Source organism: Chelon labrosus (genome assembly GCF_963514085.1).
Source record: "Chelon labrosus genome assembly, chromosome: 13".
Lineage (NCBI taxonomy): Eukaryota > Metazoa > Chordata > Actinopteri > Mugiliformes > Mugilidae > Chelon > Chelon labrosus.
Genome location: NC_140346.1, coordinates 25,243,843 through 25,264,807, shown reverse-complemented (window position 1 = coordinate 25,264,807; position 20,965 = coordinate 25,243,843). Strand labels below are relative to the sequence as shown.

The 20,965-nt window shown below is 41.0% G+C and overlaps 1 protein-coding gene across 1 annotated transcript in view; it reads right to left on the bottom strand.

The window, feature by feature from the left end:
* Positions 1-273: 273 nt before the first annotated feature.
* Positions 274-20,965, bottom strand: part of nectin1b (nectin cell adhesion molecule 1b) — a 153,634-nt gene continuing 132,942 nt past the window's right edge. The window contains exons 9-10 of the mRNA XM_084558106.1: positions 19,022-19,123; positions 274-683 (exon numbers count right to left, since the gene is read on the bottom strand). Of these exons, the coding sequence (XP_084414232.1) occupies positions 447-683; positions 19,022-19,123 (339 nt within the window). The 3' untranslated portion in view covers positions 274-446. The remainder of the gene's footprint in view (positions 684-19,021; positions 19,124-20,965) is intronic.

Sequence of the window (20,965 nt, the reverse complement as noted above, 5' to 3'; positions counted from 1 at the left end):
GGGAAATGTAAAAAATAAAAAGTAGAGGAAAATAAAAATAACATCTCGAGTGATACATATTCTGTACAAGATTCAACAGCTGGCAAAAAAAGCAAAATATTCAAAGGTGGGGATTCGATCAAAAGCAAACAGGATGAGTGTGGTGCAGGGTAGAGGGGTGGAGGGTGGAGGGCGGAGGTTGAAGGAGGGTGAAGGAGGGTGGGTGGCGACTATGCTAACATCACAAGGTGACAGAGGTTCTACAGCTTCAGTGGAGCAAGCAGCGCACGATACACAGGGGACTGAGGGACACTTTCATTATGGCAGGGGGACGCCCACATGTGTTTAAGCGAACAGAAGCAAGGTGGGGTACGGATGCACATCTGTTCTGCAGAGCTTTGTTTTTCATGAAGCATTTGTGGCACAGTCGAGTTGCCTCTTTGCCGAGATAAGAGCCGCGTGGCATGTCACACGGACTGCTCCTTGGGGAAGGTGAACGGAGCCCGAGGGCCGTGGGCGGGGAAGCTCGTGTTGGAGTACATGGGCTCGTTGGACGGCTGCTGGGTGTAGGGGTGCTGAGGCAAGAAAGTAACGGGAGGGTAGGTTGGAGCGGGCTGAGACTCGGGGAACTGTTCCATGTTGACACGCTGGTAGCTCATATATTCAGCTGGGTTCAACAGCTCGTCTGGATGCCTCCCAGAGTCCTGCGGGGAAAGTGGAAGGAGAAAAAAAGAAAATGCTGCAGGTTCACAGAGTTTCATTCGTTTGAGGAGGCTTGGCTGAACCTGAAATGAGAGTGTCGTCACGTTACAGTATACTGAAGAGCAGCATGTCTCTGAACCACATAGAGCTTCACTTAGTGGTTTATTATAGAAACTTATTTGGCGACGTCACACTGCAGCAATATTTCTTTACTGGACTAAACACTCTACTAACTCAAATACAAGCAGAATTTCAACACTTAATCATGCATATGTTCCTCCACACTGAGAATTGGTCTGTCTACAAATACTGTGGGAGTCATACATAACACATTTTTAATTTTATGTTACACTAAAGGAACATCGTGAGAGCAATTCGTCACAGCACCAGATGCGGCAATAAATATGCCATATGTGCGTAACTAGCCACCGCCGTTTTTGCACTGAGGGCCCTGTTTTCATGAATCAGAAAGGTGCCAACGGGTTCAGGGGTTTTAATTCTTTTAGCTCCTATTATGGATTGAGGATTCGCTGCAGCTCCCATAATGCAACTCCAATGGCCGTAGCAACCAAACTGAAAGTCGGCCTTATGCCAATGTCGGGCAGTGAGTGTCTCTGACCCCCGTTTTTGTGGTGTGTCCTGCACCGTTAGTTGTAGCCAGATGCCTCGTGGCAACTCTTCAACCAATTCAGCACGTTGACAGCGATGGAGATCGTTACAAGAGAGATCGCTCTGATTGGCTGCTATGTAAAGTGTACAAGAAGATAACTAGAAGCGACAAAAATGGTAAAATCAACACTCTTTTAGCATATTTATCTCATCTGAACCTTCAAATTCACAAATAAGAATGCAGACTACTGCCACCTGCTGGTATGAAGAGTTACTTCTTTTCACGCAGGTACACAACATACTTATTAGCCGTCCATTTGCGGTGTGTTCCACTGTTTCCTTTGGTCTACATCGTTGACTGTAGAATAAATGGATGACGCGTCCCCATTACCTCCTATTGGTCAAACTAACTCTAGAATTCAGTGGTCTGCACACAAAGAAATGTTGTATTATACACTGCACTTATTTATTTATTGTCCTACTTTTTCTATCACTTCATGGAGCAGTTGTCAATGGCAACTGTCAATCATCACAATGTCACTTCCTGTTTTTATAGCGAATGAATGAAATTTCTCCAAAAAGTGGACACGTGAACACACATTAGCATTGTATTAACTGCCTAAAATGACGGAAACCATACTGATGTACCATCCACTAACATGGAGGAGGTGTGGCTTATGACCCATACTGCAGCCAGTCACCAGGGGGAGCTCCACACGCTTCACTTTTGAAGTGCTGTCATGGTGTCCACTTTTTTTACAGTCTATAGCCTAGACTCAGGTTATATGACGCAAAGTCACAGCCTTCATTGCTGGTAGTTCTCTGATGTCAGTTTAGTGTGTCCGTACCTTATAACATCTTTCACTTGGCGCTCCCTGACTGCTAAACGTCCTCTCCTTTGTAACATTGACTTTCTTTCTTAAGCCTCAAGCATTTATTTTAAACTTGTCCTTCTCAGTGGAGTAGTTTTCTCCCCCACAGCCACAGATGGCTCTACACAACTGTTTGCCCAGGACTCCTTATGTTTACTTGGTTTTGTATAATTTATGCCGCTGTGTAATTATCCTATTTACATGACTGGATGTCAGATATCCAGACAGGATTGTGTGAGGCACTCAAACAGCAGAGACTATCAAATGGACTCAGTCAGTTTTTCCAAAACAACTACAGTCATTATTCTGCTGTTACATCATGTTGTGCGTTGTCTGACTGTTTATCTACTTTTCAAAATACAGTGCTTCTCGTTTTTACTTGAAATGTATACTGGCTTTGAGATCTTCTTGGGGGCTCTGAGTGCTCAGGGTGTCACTCCTTGTGCTCATGTCATTATTTAAACTTAGAATCTAGTTGCATCTGCAAGGTAACAACTTGAGACTGGAGAAGAGTGCTGAGGTTTGTGTATTTATTTTGCATCATTTGTTAGCTGTGCAAGTATCGAGAGTGGATGAATGTCTAGTGCACATCACACTCGAACAGCTACATTTAATTTACCGAGAGAAAAGTCAATTAAACACCCACTTGAAGGCGACACGTAGAGGTTGGAGTCAACTCTGTTAATACTTCACTCTCACTAATGCCTTTGCTAAATTAAAAGGATGCAACGACATACGTTCTGGGTAGGTGGGGAGTCAAGTTTCCGACACCATAATTGTATTTTTATTGACACTCTCATCCAGACTGATTACTGCTCTTTTCAAAAGGCCATGAAATCACAGCAGGATGCAGGACACACACGAAATTACCCTGGTGGCAGAGTAAGGTTAGCGATCATGACTAGAGTTCCCTCAGTTCTGAACTGCTTTGTGTGATCCTGATTGAAACATCCTTGAAAAAAATTTATTTGAACTGTAATTTTTGGGTTGGCCCAAGTCCCATCCACTAACATGGAGGAGGCGTAACTTATGACCTATACTGCAGCCAGCCACCAGGGAGAGCTCTACTTGCTTTGACTTCACCTTTGAGGAGCAGTTCTGCCGTCCATCTTTATACAGTCTACGCTCTGAACTGAACATTACTTTTCTCCTTATTCCTTGAACGTGTGTTTGAAAGGAAAATGATTATGACAACTGTGAAATGACATTAATGAATGGTCGGACATGCAAAAAAAAAAAAAAAAAAAGAAATGAATGAGAGTAAAGATGAAACTTACGAATATTCCTCAAGCATCTCTACATCTACGAAAACGACGATCCCAACTCTGGAAATGTTTTGATGGGGCAACAAAAACCACAAACAGACTTAAATCTGCCTACAAATAATTGGCATTTAGCAAACAAAATATGAAATGATGAAAGACAAAAAGCTGTAACAGCACAAAATATATTTTATGGATAGAACATAAAAAGGAATATATCGAGGGAACTTTTAAAAAACAGAGCATAAGCAAAGTAAAATAATAAAAATGTTTGATAAAAATAAGAACCCAAAAGGAGAAGCTATACTTTGAAAAAGCAGAATCAAGCACAGTGGAATTCAGAAAGACAAAAGGGAGAGCGTTGAGCTTGAAGGTGAATTTGGTGTTTTCACAACAAAAGACATGCAGCTAAACTCCTCCTGACATGCATGCTAGAGACATTGACAGAAGCGTCTGAACAGCTTATTTGTTTCAGGTCAGCATCAAGGACTGTTCAAGCTGCTAAGAAAACTTTCTGCTTTGTCAGGTTATTAATTTATACGCTTGCCGAGAAGACTTTGGCATCTTCAGGTGAAATCTAAAGCAACAGTCTGATGAGCATTTTATTTATTTATTTATTTATTTTTGTCTTATGGGTTTAGCGGAAATAAAAAATGAAACTCCATGTTAGAAGAAAAATATACTATCAGCTGGGCACTAGCTGGTTTAGCATACAGACAGCAGGTCGAAAATCCCCTAAAAGATTGTTAGATTTATCTGCCATTCCTACTTAATATATATTAAGTAGTAAGCCATAATTTAACAATGTGTGAAGCCAAGAACTAATGTGGCATATCAGTGAGCATATCAGAAAAATGCAGATTTTCCCTCCATGTTTAGTCTTCATCCCAAACAGTTGGCTTCAATCTCAAGCTAACTGTTTTCCTCCATTTTTAACAGTTAGCTTGAGATGTAAGCTAACTGTTTCCCTTCATGTTTAGTCTTCATCTGAAACAGTTGGCTTCCATCTCAAGGTAATGGTTTTCCTCCATTTTAGGCTTCATGCCAAACAGTTAGCTTCTATCTCAAGCTAACTGTTTCCCTCCATTTTTTGTCTTCATGTCAAGCTAAGCTAGCCCAGCAGCTAGCTGCAACTATACATCTATACATTTATCATTTATATTTATCAGACCTGATAAAGTCCTGTATTGATCTTCTAATCTAACTCTCAGGGAGAATAAATGTTTGCATGTTTCTCAAAATGTCAAACTATTGCTTGACAAAAACACAGCATTAAGAAGGTTAATAAGACATTTTTGTTTCAATTCCAGTGGGTGACATTTTCGAAATGGTTTTTCCCTGCATCAAAATGATTATATTAAGAGGTGATAGAGACAGACTTTCCACTTGTATGTTTTCTTGAAACATTTTAGGGGGTCTGCACATGGACAAGTCAAATCTGAGAGAGAAACTGCAATCGTTTCCACTATATCAGTACTCTAAAATCAGCCAAAATAAACTCACTTTTTTTTTTTTATTCTACCACTGAAGGAATTTACCATTGTTTGCATGTTATTGGCTGCACACCCACAAAAAAATGTTTGACCTATAAATAGTTTTCATTCACACATTTTTTTTTCATGGCTGTAGTCTTTTTCTCCTCACACTGATCCAGAGCAGAAGTTGGTCTGAATGTGTTTGTCTGTTTCTATGCACTCCCAGAGTTCCTACATCAAACTTAGGGTGGTGAGCCAAGGGACTTTGATGATTTAAGATAATGGCCTATCGGCGGATGTATAATTACTTCTGAAGGGAAATTAAATGCAAAGAAGGTCATTAATGGAACAGACTCAAAGATTTTTTTTATAGAATTACTGCAGCATGTGCTATTAAGACTAATTTGTGTTGAACTGAATTTCAACACTATTGGAAATCTTTCTGCTCACAAGAGAGGAAAAAAGGCAAAACTCCTAACAGACTAACAAATGACTGAGCACTCTGTTCATCATCATTAATTCTTTTATGGTCTTACTGTAATTCTTTCTCTGAATGTTGGGTTCCTTTTTTTTTATTATTTGGAACAAACACTCGAATTATTCCAAAATTCACTTTACCCCTGACTCCCCCGGAATTCATAGAACCTAAGTTACATCCATAACTCTTGTTTCTTCATCATACTCATAGATCCTGTAGGCTCCTCCATCTCTTTTTGTTGCTTCCCTTTTCACCTCTGGCAAAAATATATATTATTCAGAATTTATATTAAAAATTTATATTAAAAAAAAATGTATGATTGTGAAATAGAGAAACATTTACATGGCACTGATTAACTTAATCAGCATTGTGTGAACCCGTTTGGCAAGAGTGTGAATGTGACAGATGTTCATTTGTATTTAAAAGTCCCACAGTATAGCTTTAATGAGGGAAATATTAAGTACATTCTCTAAAATCTGAACTCATTTTAAGCTTCAGCTTTTTTCTTTTTTCTTTTTTTTCTGGCACAAATTAGCACATATTCAGAACTTTAGTCTGAGGGATTAAAGATGTAGAGTGTGCTCAAGCTATTATCCAAATCCCTGTTGTAATTTTAAGTTTACCAAAAGTTTGCCCTGAAAATAAAATAAAATGAAATGATTTATTTAAAACCATTCTACATCACAGCAACGTTACTGTTATTGTCAGGCTAAGTGTATTTGGTTTGGCTTCATAATTTTGTTGCCGTGCTCCTCGTCTGTTACTTTGGTTGGAAGTCGTCTCAGCAGCAGCAGATTTCACATCACATAAGAAAACATTAGAGGAGTCCAGTTCTCTTGTTAACCCCTCACACAAAACCAGAACAGACATCCACGGTATCTGCAGCACTGATCAACAACTGATGCCCACCTGCACAGGTAGGTTAACGCTAATGCTAACCTTTCATTAAGTTACACTGATACCTAATCTGGTAGTATTAACACCAGTATACTATTGTTGTAATCGGGGCATTGTTAGTAAATGCTGATGACTCAAGGGGCGTACACTGATCAGGCAATGTTATTCACTTCTCCTGTCAGGTCATAATGGTCATAATGTTATGCCTGATCAGTGTATATCTCACTGAGAAAAGTGTGATCAGGTGCAGGTGTCTAAATCTGATCTGTGAATCACTACTATCTGCTTATAGTGAAATACAGTTTATTAAACTTCTCACTCTGTGTTTACAATTGAGCACTTTTTGCAATTTTTAAAAATGCAACAGTGAAACAAGGTCAAAATTAAAAACTAGCTATGTAATTGAATAAGGTTACAAGCATACATGATTGTGAAGAAAGTCCAACCTTTCTTTAAATAAATCAGTGCAGATGTGATAACTGTGTGCAAGAATTGACCTTTTTCCATTAATGGACTGTGAAAAGCAACCCGTGCATTTCAGGATTGATACAAATAAAGTCCACAGTGACTTGAGATGTTTATTAAGTGTTAATTTAGTCAAGCTCAAACGGTAAAGTGTTTGCGTTGCCTGAGCTGGGAACACAACTTCGTCGTATACAAATGCAGACAGCATGTAAATGAGTTGGCCTCAAACACTGAAACTCAGCGTAAGGTAAAAGGCGATGACAGAAGTTAATTGAAAACACTGAACACACCTTTACAGTTTTTCCTTCCTGTCGTTTAACACCTGCGCCATCTCAGTAACATCTGGAGCGGGAATCTAGCCTCATGTTTAAGGGCGAACGTGTCTTGTATTTATTTTTTTTTTTTTTCAAATTGTCAATTAATTTTACATTCGCAGCTTTTTACCACCTTGCACTTTATTACGCACGTTCATGATGTTCTTTATTAGATGCACCTTGAGTCAGCCGCAGCCCTTTTATGTGTGATAACATAACATTCATCATTTCGCTGAAACGCCGATCTGTAATAACGTGAATTTATTTCCATAAAGCAGCCTTTTTGACAGACAGTATGGATGATAAATCTACTCAATTATGTTGTTATTTTAGCTTGAATCTTCCCACTTCCATCAGTATATCAAAGTATATGTCAACACCCTTTGGATAAGGCAGTGCATTTTCTTTCTTTAATCTACATTTGCTGGTGATTTTTAACCAACAGGAGGGTTGTGAAAATGTTTTTACTTTCTAGCGACGAGGCATTCTTACTAATGAGACTGAGTTTTTTCTTTTTTGGCACTACTCCTGTTGCCGTTTTACATGAAAAGTCCACACGCTTTGTTTCTGCGGCCGCTACATATTCTCACCGCGGCTCCCCATTGATCCACTGTTTCTTAAATTACATGCTTGTTCCAACATTTAATTGAAGTGTAATGGGATTTATTGACCCTGTTGGCTTGATTTGCTCAAGGACTGCGCCACATGCCACGTCCACGTAAAAAACTAAAAAGATCTGTCAAAAAGGTAGCTGTAATTCAGCCGGCTAATCAATGCGACTTGTGTATGTGGCATAAACTTTCATTTAGCTGTAATGCATTTCCATCGGGAAGCAAAGCGTAATGTTATGTAAATTAATGGACATCACAGTTTGTGTTGTTTTTCCCTCGCATTTTCACATCTCCGTCCACTCAGCAAATGACAGAAGCTACTTAAAAGGGATTCAAGCAAGAAGAAATCAACAAGGTGACAATCTCCTGAAGCCTGTCCAAGTCTGTATTAAATAGAAACTCTGAGAGGAAGGTGCAAGTTAATGGCTTTGATATATTTTTACTATTGTCTCTCCTCACAGTCACAGTCATTGCATTTACATGGACACTAGTACTCCTGTAATAATCATAATATTAGCTTTTATTAGAATAAAAAGGCTTTCTGTAACTACCTCAGTTTTAACAGACTGGCCTAATGGAAGGCATTTTAACTCAGACTGACAGGAGTAGTGTAACCTATTGACGGTCTGTTAACCCTTTATGGGGCGAGGAACCATAGTTGGTAACTTCCACACACTTTTTAAATTGAGTCCCGGTGCATCTCGGTGAGGTTGAGAAGCATGTGGTTTTCATCCAGCCAATCAGTGACGATTAAGGCAACATTATCATGTCAAATGTGGTCTCCAAGGTCCACCTCTGCATGAACTGCTTTATTAGGTACCATGAAGAAGAAGTGGCCTAATGTCGTCTAATGTGGTAATATGTATGTTGACAAGTACAATAATTTACTCACCCATATAACTTTGGTGTCGTTTATCAGATATTTAGATCCGCGTATATCCATATAGTGGGAGTGACTGGGGCACCGAAACGCAGCCTCTAAATAACGCATTATCTGCCACCAAACTCGTTCATTTCACCAATATTTTGTTATGATATGCTAGTGCTATTCCCCGTTGAGTCCGGAGTTACCTGTTATCATCATCCAGGGTCTGTAGATTGACCTACTAACTTCTGACTGTGCACCCAGCTAGCTTGTTTAGCTGTAATTTGCTACTGCTAGTTTTTTGCAACATGGCTGAATATTTTTCCGATTCTGAGGTTGTGGACGACGACTTTGTTTATGAAGGACGCCCTTACTGTTTTGAGCCAGAGTGTACGGACGAGGAGCTCATTGAAAGGAGGATGCGGAGGCAGAGAGAGGAACAGCTGGCCAAAGAACAACAAACAGCTGAAAGTCCACGAATAGATAACAGGTAACTCCGGACTCAACGGGGAATAGCACTAGTGTATCATAACAAAATATTGGTGAAATGATCGAGTTTTGCTGCAGACAATGCGTTATTTAGAGGCTGCGTTTCGGTGCCCCAGTCACTCCCACTATATGGATCTAAATATGTGCTGAACGACTCCAAATAACAACAATGTTATATGAGTAAGTAAACGATTGTATTTTATGCCAGAAATAAGGTCCCAGTTGTAAAAAGTTTCCCTTTAAGGGCAAGGAACCATATATGCTAACTTCACTGATCTAGATTTTGAAAAAATATGAAAAATGACATAAAAGGAAAAAATGCCCTAAAAGAACTTCCAAGTATTTCAATGATGTATGCTCAATGTCCTATACAGGGTTGAATAAGAAATGATTAGCGTCTGACAACTAAGTCAATCGATAAATCCGATCTTTTCTTCCTGGTTGAAATAAATCCATTATTTCAGCTCATGTTTGACCCCATTTGGGGTAAACATCAGGTGACATGAAGGAAAGAAACATAGGAGGTAGTAAAAAAAAATGTGTCCCGATCCATAAAGATGGGCAAAAAAGTAGATTTGATGCTTCAGAAAAAAGCTCCACTGTTACTGTTGTTTTGGGGCATGTAGAGGATTTTACTTAGCGTCCATGTAGACGCTAAGTTGGACTCTCTCATCAGAATGATCAAAGATTTTGCCAAACAAAAGTCTGCAAACACCAAGAACCAAACATGCTTGAACTAGAGTAGTGTTATTATTAATGCAACAATCTTTTTACTTCTTTTAGAAAACCATTCGGGTGAGCTTCACCTATGTTTCACTCACAGTCAGGTCAGAGTGGAATAAAAGCGTTGGGACTTTTTTGTACGTTTAAAGAAAACTGCCTCAAATGCATACATTTAAAGCCGAGGGTTAATCTAAATGAAATCTGACTCACCTTGAAGTCATTTTAAGCACCGGTATATTGGGTAGATAACATAACCTTGGGGAAGCGTGGCCCAAATAAGTTTTCATATCTGATAATGTAATAACTCTGTCAAAGCAAACCGATGCTTGAAAAATAGAATCAGGCGGTGATTAACAGTTGGCTGATTCATTTCGCTGATTACTTTTCAGTCACTGACCAAAGGTGAACTTGACGGCCTGTTTTCTTTTTCGGAGAATAAAATGAGGATTTTGCCATCCCGGATATGAACTGCTGGTTCAGTCTTTGGCTCGGCAAACAGAGATTTTATTGAAGGGTGTAACCTCGTGGCTGGAGTCAGTCAAGACGAGGCTTATTACAAACAGGGCATGTCAACGGGCGATTCCCAGGAGACGTTTCACGTAGAAAGAGTTCTTCTGATACGGGATAGCATCAGGGCTAAATACCTTGTAAAACCTGACATAAGAACCAAATCAGTATTCTTTTAATTTCTTTGCTTAGTCTCAGCATTGCAGGATCAGATTTCAAACACTGTATGACCAAATCTGACCAGAAATGCACTGACCTTTTTTATTTTTTAAATGGTTAGATATGATGCATATTAGCCTTACATTTTCAGTCCCAAAAAATGTTTAATATTATTCAAAAACGATTGAAACTGCTGGCAAACTGACTTTCATTAGGTTATTTGAAAAAAGGTGATATTCTCATATTTCCCCTACACTAAAACTAATAAAAAAAGAAAGAAATAAGCTAGTGTGATGAAGTTTTTTACACCCTAAAGCCGGAATAAATTATGTTTTATTTTGGCAATATTGAAAGGTTTTACATAGCAAAGATTTAATAGCAAATATAAGTCCCGGATGTTAATACAGACTGTTTGCACATGGGGGTCACATTAAAGCTCAGAATATTTGAATCAGATAATTTCTTCTTCAGGCTTAAAAGTGACATACTCGTGATGTACTTTTCAGTGTATTAACTTTGAGTATATGTATATAGCCTTACTCTTTTGTATGTTTATCTATACATAATTTGAAAGAGGCCCTACTATACTATACTTTCAAATGTTTTCTGAGACTAAGGTCCATTCTAAAGGGAGTTATTCTCTCCAACAGAATCCTTTACTTGTGTTTCTTATCTCCAGTCACCATAATGCCACAGCAGCTAGTTTTGCATCTATCATCGACCAAGTGGACCGGCTGACCAATCAGAGCAGAGCAAAGGTTAATTAGGCCTAATTTTTGGGAAGGAGGAATTAAAGAAACAGGAGCTACAACAGAGCGCAAGGGGAAATACAGTATGTTTTAAACATTTACACAGTATAAGCCTATCCATTCAAATGATGCAGCCTCTTCAAATAGTCTTACGGACTCCAGTGGGAAGTTACATAATCATCCTTCCCTTGCGCCGACGCTGACAAACTACATGAGGCCGTTTCCTTGCTGCGTGGTATATTCCTCAAAGTCTTTAAGCTGTCAGTGATCCTGATCGAGCTACACTACTTGCCTTATAATTAGTTACTCCTGCCGCTGCTGCATTAACTGCTTTGGCTGTGACTTTTTTGACTTGAAGGTTTCTAATGCTACAGTTCTGGGCTTTGTACGCCCACCATCCACCCGGACCACCTCTCTACAACTTTGTGGTGCACATATGTTCCTCCAGGCAATGACCCTGGCCTTTTTAAGACGTCATAAGAGAGAGAAGAACTGTGAGAAGAACGTTTGTTTAGGTCATTGTGGAGAACAGGAAGGTTTATTATTTTTAAATTAAGCCACTATGCTGTGTGAGGCATCAATGGCAGTTATGCCTCACAGCAAGAAGGTCCTGGGTTTGAATCCATCGGCCAATGGGTACTCCGGCTTCCTCCCACCGTCCCAAAGACATGCTCGTTGGGTTAATTGCTGATTCTAAATTGGCTGTAGTGTGAATGGTTGTCTGTCTCTCTGTGTTAGCCCTGCAATTGACTGGAGACCTGTCCAGGGAGTACCCCGCCTCTTGCCCAATGACAGCTGGGATAGGCCCAAGCCACCCCGCAACCCTCCAGAGGACAAGCGGTTACAGAAAATGAATGGATGAATTTTTAAATTATTTTTAAGTATTATTTGTCCCAGATCTTTGCGGAGCCAAACTTGGCGTGTGCACTCGCAGGGACGCACAAAGTCAGACTTCCTCTGCAGTCAATAAGGAATCTGTTCCGTGTGCGCTGGCGGACTGAAACCCATTTGCTCTTTTATTTTTGTGTTTATGAGCCGAATAATTGACAGACAAGTGTTTTCACAACAGACGTCATGATTATTTATCATGCATGTCAAATGGTCTTTAATTGTTTTGACTGGTACGTGGAGGTCTGCATTATTGATGGTGCACAGAGGAATTTCTAATCCATCATTGTTGTCACACCGGGTCAGGAAATAATTAGAACTAAGTAGAATACAAACTGTCTCCTGGCAACCGTCGGCTTTGTCCAGAGAGAAGCTGGACTCGCTGCCTCATTGTCTCTTTTTGTTTGTTTTCATGTGAAGCATCACAGCGTTGCCGGGTTGAGAAATGTGTTCACTTTACAGACATCTCGTCCCATAATTTCTAGCTACTTAGCTGTTCAGAATTCAAACAGTATCTCCCGATGCCATCTGGGGCTGCCAGCGAGCGAATACCTAATGTAGCTTTAAATTTCTTGCTCTCTAGCGGTGTCACACCTGCAAATTACCTCAATAGTAAATCTAACGCTGCAGTTTAAGACGACAAATGGTAATAATGTGTTCTGTTGTCATCAGGTAAAGCTGTTCACTGTGGCTTTATTTGATATACAGTGGTGTCTGCATATGTGTGGTGATATCACAGATTTTTCTTGCGGCTCTTTCCTTTTATAAATTAGATTTTTTTTCTTTTTTTTTCCACGGCTTTATGTTCAATAATGCTTTTTATATCTAACTTTTACTTCCCTGGGATGAAATTGTCTCTAAATGAGAGGAGAATTGCCGCCGCAATATTTCAATAACCCACACTTTGCCGCTGCGTGTCTCAACAATTGCCTCAAGAAAGCCTCCTGAATTGCCTGGAGAATTACCTGCTTTGGAAATTGCCATAGAAACCAGTCTAACCAGTCTAGCAACGTGGCAATTTGCGGCCCCTTACATCCCGCCCATGCTGCATGTGTGTAATGAACATCTCAAGTGGTGCCGAGGACTGTATTTGTGTGCGGTGGAGGGATTTCTCCCGGCGCTCTCCTGAGGGGTTCGGATGAGATGTCGGAGCAGAATCTCGTAGATGAGGGCGCGTTTTTTTGCTCGGCTACCAATCAGGGCTCTGAGTGCGGCATAATCACTTGAGAAACGCGTTCTGCATGTTTGCGGCTGTTCGGAAATGTGTTTTGGATGAGAACGTCTGCAGTGTTTCACCCTGTCTTTGCTGTTAAGGCAATAGCGACGTGGAGAAAACCTGAAGCACAATTACAAACACGTGGACGGAAACGGTTTCGACATTCCTCTACGATGTTCATGCAAAAGGCTCATGCAGCTGAATCTGCCGTGTTATTTATGTTAGTAGGAAATATTTACATGGCAGACGCTCTGTACAGATCCCTCTACAGTCAGAATTCATGCATACAAAGACTGAAAGACAAAAGGAGGTCCAAGAAAAGGTGAGGGGAATAAACCGTTTTTCGCCTGCCAGTGATTTTCATTTCACATTATATTTTCTGAAAATAATGGAGCCCTTGTATGGTTGATCTTGTGATCTCTGGCAATAATGTCCTTTTAGATTTACGTTTCAGTGTGTCTCTTTTGCGCCGAAGAGCTACGCGTCTCCGATCGAGTGCTATTGTGTTAAATAATAGCCTGAAATTATCTCTGCTTCAATCAAACTTTCTGCAGAGCAACAAGGGGGAAGGGTGGGGAGGAAGGGGAGGGTGGTCAGAAGATGGTCGAGGCTAAAGAGGAAGGGAGACAGGGGGAACAACGTGGAGCATTTGGAGGGAGGTCGGTGCGTGTGAATGGGGGTATGAACGAAGGGATGGTGTGCTTCAGTCTGTGTACCTTGAGGCCAAAGTCTGAGGGGAAAGGCCTATAATGGCATGCGCTAGTGTGAGCTAGGCTGGATGGTTGCATACTCGACAAGGTCCCCAGGGCCAGTGTGAGCAGAGCTTCGTGGGCTGGGAGAGGAGGCCAAAGCTGCAGTATCCAGCTCCGCATACTGGACATCGCAGTCCTTGTGGCCAGAGTTCTGGAGACAAGAGAGGCGAAAGCTGTGTGAGGAGTGAGGCAGCCAAAAAAAAAAAAAAATGAGAGAGTGAGAAAAACTGACAGAGAGAGACAGAGAGAGAGGCAGACAGATGAGAAAAATGTTGACTGAAGGTCGGACGGTCATGGGGACATTTTTTTGTGAGCGGTGGCGAAGAGAAATGTGTACGCATGGAACACACAAAACAAAATGTCTGAACGTGACAAGCACACAAAAAGATGGAGATGTTGCACAGAAAATCATAACAAATTAATACAGAACATAATAGAAAGAGATGGAGGAGGTCTCCGTCTTTGTTTACCGTGCATGCAGTGACATTGTTCTCTTGTTTTGAGTCACGAAAATAGTTTAACTCCAGTGTTTGTGTGTGCAACAGAAAAAAAAGAAAAAAGAAATCCATTTATTCGGTTGCAGACGTTTCCAAGATCGTGCGTGTTTCCCCAAAAATGTATGCACAGTGAAAACCGGATTTAAACAAAAGCAAACACTGTAGCTAAACAAGCCAAACTGAGCATGTGCAGCTTTAACGCGTGGATTATGGCGAACACATGTCCGCACAGTCAAACTACGAGGAGGCTGATTTATGCGCTATGATAGCCGCGCGAATCGGCCGCCTACGGTTGTAACCACAGTTACTGTGCAGCACATGGACGTGCATGCACTGGCCATCGGCATGTTAATGGGGATGATGGTGTGGTTTCTTCGGCGCTGGAATATTGTTGCGCAAGTAAACGCAGACAAAGACCTTCATTCAACCGGCATCTGACCACTGAGCACAAAAACAAGTTCAATGATTGACTGACTCGATGAGCAATTGGCCAAGTGGATGATTGGGTAAATGACCTTAATGGGGTGATCAATAACTGACAATGAAAGCTCATTCATATCTAAAAAAAATCTTCTCAGATTTTTCTTGTCTGCGAAGGACAGTCAAAATTTTAAATTTGGACAGTCATAGTGTGTCTGTGGGATAAATAAAGTATTATCTTATCTTAAATTAAATGCATTTTGGTGTATTTAATACCGTAAAATAAAAAGATGCATAAAACAGACAACAAGGAAGCAACAAATTTTAAACAAATTAAGTTTTTCTTATGTATAATGATGCAGAACTCAAAATGTGTTTATTCATTCTGATCAAAGATGGGCATTAAAAGCTGGAATGACATGTTAGTTTATGAAAAGCAAACAAACGAAGAGAAGAAGAGTAGGTATGGGACTGGAATGATGTTTGTATTACTGACAACCCACAATTACAGGTGAACGATGACGGGAATCAAAAGATAATGGACAAATCTCCCGGCCTCAAAATGTAAAACTGTTGCCGCTGCGTGATTTCTTTTCTGCATGAGGCGTAGCGGAGCTGCTTTTAGTGAGCCTGCATTAATGAAATCAGAGGGTGGGGTAAAAATAAATAAATAAATAAAAAGATAGAAATGGTTATGACAGCGCAAAATGCAAAGCGGAGATGTCAGCTATCCTGCAGAGCGGGTTAGGATGGATGGTCGAGGGGCTGTGGATGAGAAATGCAATGGGACGACACGTGTTGTCCCCCCCGCATTGCATCCATGTACCTGATTTCCATCTGAGAAAGGACTGCATAGAAATGATTGAAGCTTTTACAGAATTTCATCTTAATAATTTAAACCTACTTTTGCAGTCTCGCCACTATTGCACATTCCCCCGCCACTCACTCGCTGCACTCGCTGGATATTTAAATATCTGGAATATTTGTCATGACCAGAGTGCAATCAGGGGGAAAATTACAGCCACATCGCATTCAAAATTGGCAGATAGTGTTTTGCCCCTAGAGAATCATCATTAGTAACACTCGACGCTCGGCAGTCAATGCATGTCTCTCGCAAATAGTGTTTTGAAAACCTCTGCGATACCCTATTCATCTTAAGAGCAGCCCTAAACTTCAATTTAAGTGGAATGCTATCAGAGATAAGAAATAAATCTAAGTGAAATCTACCCTCGGTGTCCAAGGATTATCAGAATTAAACATCCGCTTCCTTTGAGCACAGAATTGAAGATGATCGTTTAATATCCTTGAATAACGACACAGAAAATCAAAATCAATTCGCCCAGGGACAAGAATGATAGAAAGTGAGTTACAATTGAGTAGATTAAATGTCCCCCTCCGCTAGAAAAATATGTATTTTGGTTAGTTTGACCTTAACTGTAAAAGGACGATGTATAATCTGTTTTCTAATTCGTCTGCTGAACATGAAAAGTTTAAGGTAAGCTCCTGTCAGCAGGAACTGGAGCACCAGTTTGGAAGAGAGTCCTCATTTATTAAACAACTTGCACAAGTGTGATGTGGAAACAAGCCCTAACCAGAATTTTTAACAAACCGCTAATCAAAAATAGGTATTCTATTTATTTTTCATGTGGTTCTCAGGCAGCTAGATTGTTAAATTCATAATAAACTACAGTAATGTGTTAATGAAGGTATACGCCAAGCGCAGCAGTGGTGCGACTCGCTGATGGGTTTTTGATGAGTTTGTTTTGTTCGTCTTAGCTTTTTAGTTTTGACAGCACACCCCCGTCGTAGGCAGGAGTAAGATACATGTGACTTTAAGTACACACAGTTCTTGTTTTCCTTTCACTGAGAAAAATAAAAAATAAAAAAAATAGTTTCAAGCAACACATCCACAAGTCAACAAGGCCGCTTTCTGAAAAGGAGGAGTCAAATACTGGATGTTCAGTCACCATTAGATACTGTTTGGACATGTTTGGGCCATCTAAAGCATAGACTGTATATAAATATGGACAATGCGTCCCCACTTCCTTGCACTGGCCAAACTGACAGTATTTTTGGGAGGCGCCAACCTGTGACTTTGGAGCCAGAGTCTGTAAAGCACAAGAGTGGAGCCACACGGAGCCGTGATATCGATGACCTGACCACACTTTCATGTAGACTCACGAGCATTTTCGGTTAATTAATGCTACGCTCTGCTCTACCTCAACCAGTTACAAGGAAATGTTGGATTATACACTGTACTTACATATTTATTTATTTTTTAGAACTCTTACAGTCCTACACGACTGCTTCACGGAATGGTTGGCATGGCAACTTGTAGTGAACATGATGTCACATCCTGTTTCTATATCACCAAATAACTAAAATATTTGGCGCTAGATAATAATATAATAATAATAATAATATCTAAAATGAAACTAAACAGAAAAATGTGAATTTGAATATCCATCTGTATTATATTAACTATCTAAAATGACGGAAACCATCCTTGAAAAAAATTTATTTGACATGTAATTTCGCATTTTAAGCAGGGCTTGTATGACCTATACTGCAGCCAGCCACCAGGGGGAGCTCTACTTGCTTTGGCTTCACTTTTGAGGAGCTGTTCCACCATCCATCTTTATTTACAGTCCATGATCTGAACTACTTGGTTTGCTTTAGAAAAGATCACAGTTTGGATCAAAAGAGACGCTGTCCCAACATCAAGCTAATGCTAGCCAAACTTCCCTGATGTGCAACAAGCTACTCCACCATTTTCTCGGCTGCCACGGAAACTGCGGATCCTCTCATGGTCACTTGAGGCTGGCTCCAAAAGCGAGACAATCCCCATCGACCCACATGTTAAAATGTAAAATGCAGAAATAAGCACAAGTTATTCGTAAAAAATGAGTGGATGCTTTGAATGACAGTCCTCACAGTTTGTCAGCTGTCTTCTTGGGACGGCCGGAGCCACCACACTTCAAAACCACTCATCAGGAAAATTAGAGAGAGGGTCACATGCACTCATTCACACGACCACAGGGCATGCTTAGCAATGTAAACACCAGCCACTTCACTTTCAACCACTGAGCATCAAGATGACAACTTCTGTAATAGTTTTGGATTTGTTCATTACAAACATTAAGTTCACTTAACGTGAAAATGACAAATTACACTGAAACTATGAGTTGGTTAAATGAGACCTTACAGTTCATGGAGGCACAAGTCGGGCCTAATTGTTATTGTCATCAGTTTCCGCTCATTAGCAATTTACACTTCTCCATTAACACCTGCAACAGCTCCGTTCTAGGCAACATGACACCTCTTACCTTCATTAGCATTGCAGTTAGCATAAGCAACACTAATTTAAAGACTTCTTTTACCTTTTTGTACGGCTGCTGCAGCAGGTGTTCGCGTTAGCAGAGGAACAGTTGACGGGATTTTGTTTTCTGCTTGCACACACACATGCACGCCACGAATTTTATTATTTATCTTTAACTCAAAGTCGAGACTCTAACCAAAGCAAATACCACTGAGGGAGGTTCGCCCACAGTCAGCAGAAGCATCTCCTACAACAAGGCAAACACTTCATAGTCAACAGTGAACACTCGGGGGGGGTGCAACGCGATGCACCGTAGAGCATCGCGTTGCAGTTTATCTGCACACGGTTGCCATGCAAACCCGCAAGTAATTACGTTGGATTAAAGGAAGTGGTTGGGGAAGGGAGGCAGAGGGCAAAGCGAGCAGTGTGCTGGGGTCACAACAGGAAATAGTCCACACAGAGAGACAGATAGAGGATGTCAGCTGGCCACGTTTACATAGAAAATGAGAGGTGCTGATGTAGATGATGAGATAAGGAGATTAGTCAAAGCGCCCGGTGGATTTGCTGGTCAGCTTCTCAGCTTCCACGCTTAACACGCAGGAAAAAAAAAAATGAAAGATCCTCTGTGACTTCATTCATTTTAATCAATTCTCCAATACCTCCGAGCGTGATGGGAACAAAAGTTCACCCTTTCGACAGCAATTACTGCAGGCCGAAGGCTGACCCTGTCATCGAGGCGCTCCTGTGAACCTGCTCGTGGCGTCAGTACTCACCGGCTTATCAGTGAAGGGGGTCGACTCGGAGGGCGCCATGTCGTAATAAGGAGGCTGGAGAGGAAGCTTCTGCAGTTCCTCCTCCTTGTCGAGATGAACCACCTACAGGAAACACCAGCAAGACTCGTAATGAGCTCAACAAACCAGGCAGGTCAGCCAGTTTCTACTGGAGTCCCAACCCAAGGTTAACTTTGCAATTAGTCCCTCACTGGAAACATCTTCCTTCTGTTGCATGCCCATTAGTTCAAAGCACGTCAGCAGACGAAATTATGTCGACAGTCTTTGACTTCATTTGCTCGCGTTTGTTTTTTCTGTGATAATGAGCAGAAACCAGATTCATTAATCTCGGCTCTGACAAGGAATGCGGCTTGACAGCGGCTTGAACTCGAGCTGCTCTGTTGAACTTTGCGCGTGCATCAAAGTTATTTTGTGAAATGAGTCTCTTCCATGTCACAGGGACGTATGATGCAAACTTTTGAAATAGCCGAGCAGAAATGCTGAAGCAACGCTAAAGCTGCAGGAGCTACAGATTTACAGAGAGATTATATTTCATACGTGAAGGTGACATGAGACTGGAAGGCACGGATTAAATGCTGCTCAAGCAGTGAAATCACCTCTACATATTCATTCTGCACAGATCATTGCTTTCTTATCTGATAACAGTATAAAAATCTAAACTGTTTTCCACATCACAAACGAGACTCCCCGTCTTCTTATGAAAAGCTCATGTTTGTGTGAAGTTCGCTTTAGTCGTTTGATGAGGCTGAGCTGAAATGTTTAGAAAGATGCCTCTGAAAAGAGATTTTCTACGGTTTTCCTTCGTTAGGACCGTTCTAAAACTCCAAACTAAACTCCAAACAAAAAAAACTTCGAGTCTTTAATATGTCAGATATTCTTTTTGCAGAAGACATAAGAATAAGTGCAGTGCAAACTATAGCCAACTGCAGTGTCTCAAAATGCACAGATTGAAGTGACCACAGTCGCCTCCCCCTTAACCAATGGACAATTAGCCTCCATTATACCTGGCAGGCGCATTGCTGACCTCTGCATGTGTGAGTTACATCAGATCCATTCGTAAAAACGGAGTCTCTGTTTGATTATTTAGTAACGGACATTAGCTCTGCTTCTCAGGCAGTGTGAGCCACCAAGTGAAAGCTGCAGTCTGAATTTAGGTGCTAAAGCAGCAGCGTCCCGTACTGGGAGTGCATTATGTAAGGATGACGTCGGTTTCAGCATTGCTCGGAGACACAACTGAGACTTGGCAGGAGTGCTGCTCAGAATCCAAGGCTACACAGTGCTGATGGTGCAGGTGTTTGGATGAGCTGTTCTTGAGAGAGTGTGTTCAGCCCACTCAGAAGCGGCATGCCACTAGTAATAGATGAATATATCTGAAAGAGATTTTTTTACGGCTCTGGTTGTGTTTGAGGCTGAATAAATTTGAATCGTGTATTATGAATCGAAACATGTAATGAGAACAAACTTCCTACTTCCGGTGAATATACATACACCGATCAGGCGTAGCATTATGAACACCTTCCTAATATCATGTAGGTCTCCCTTGTGCCTCCAAGTGACTCATCAGAGAATGGATATGGGTCTTCTGAGGGTGTCCTGTGGTGTCTGGCAACAGAATATTGTTAGTGGGGGGGCCTTTGAGGGGAGGGGCCTCTGTGGATCATCCCACAGATACTTGATCAGTTTGGGATCTAGTGAATTTGGAGGCCAGGTCAACACCTTGTGCTGTTCTTTATGTTTTGAGTTGTTCCTAAAGCGTTTTTGTGTGTGTGTCTGTGTCAGGCTGCATCCTGCTGGGGATGGCTGCTGCCATCAAGGAGTGTCATTGCTATGGGGTGGGGGTGCCTGGTCTGGTCTAGGTGGGTGCAACATGTCTAAGTAACATCCACACCAATGAATGCCAGGTTCAAAAGTTTCCCAGCAGAACAC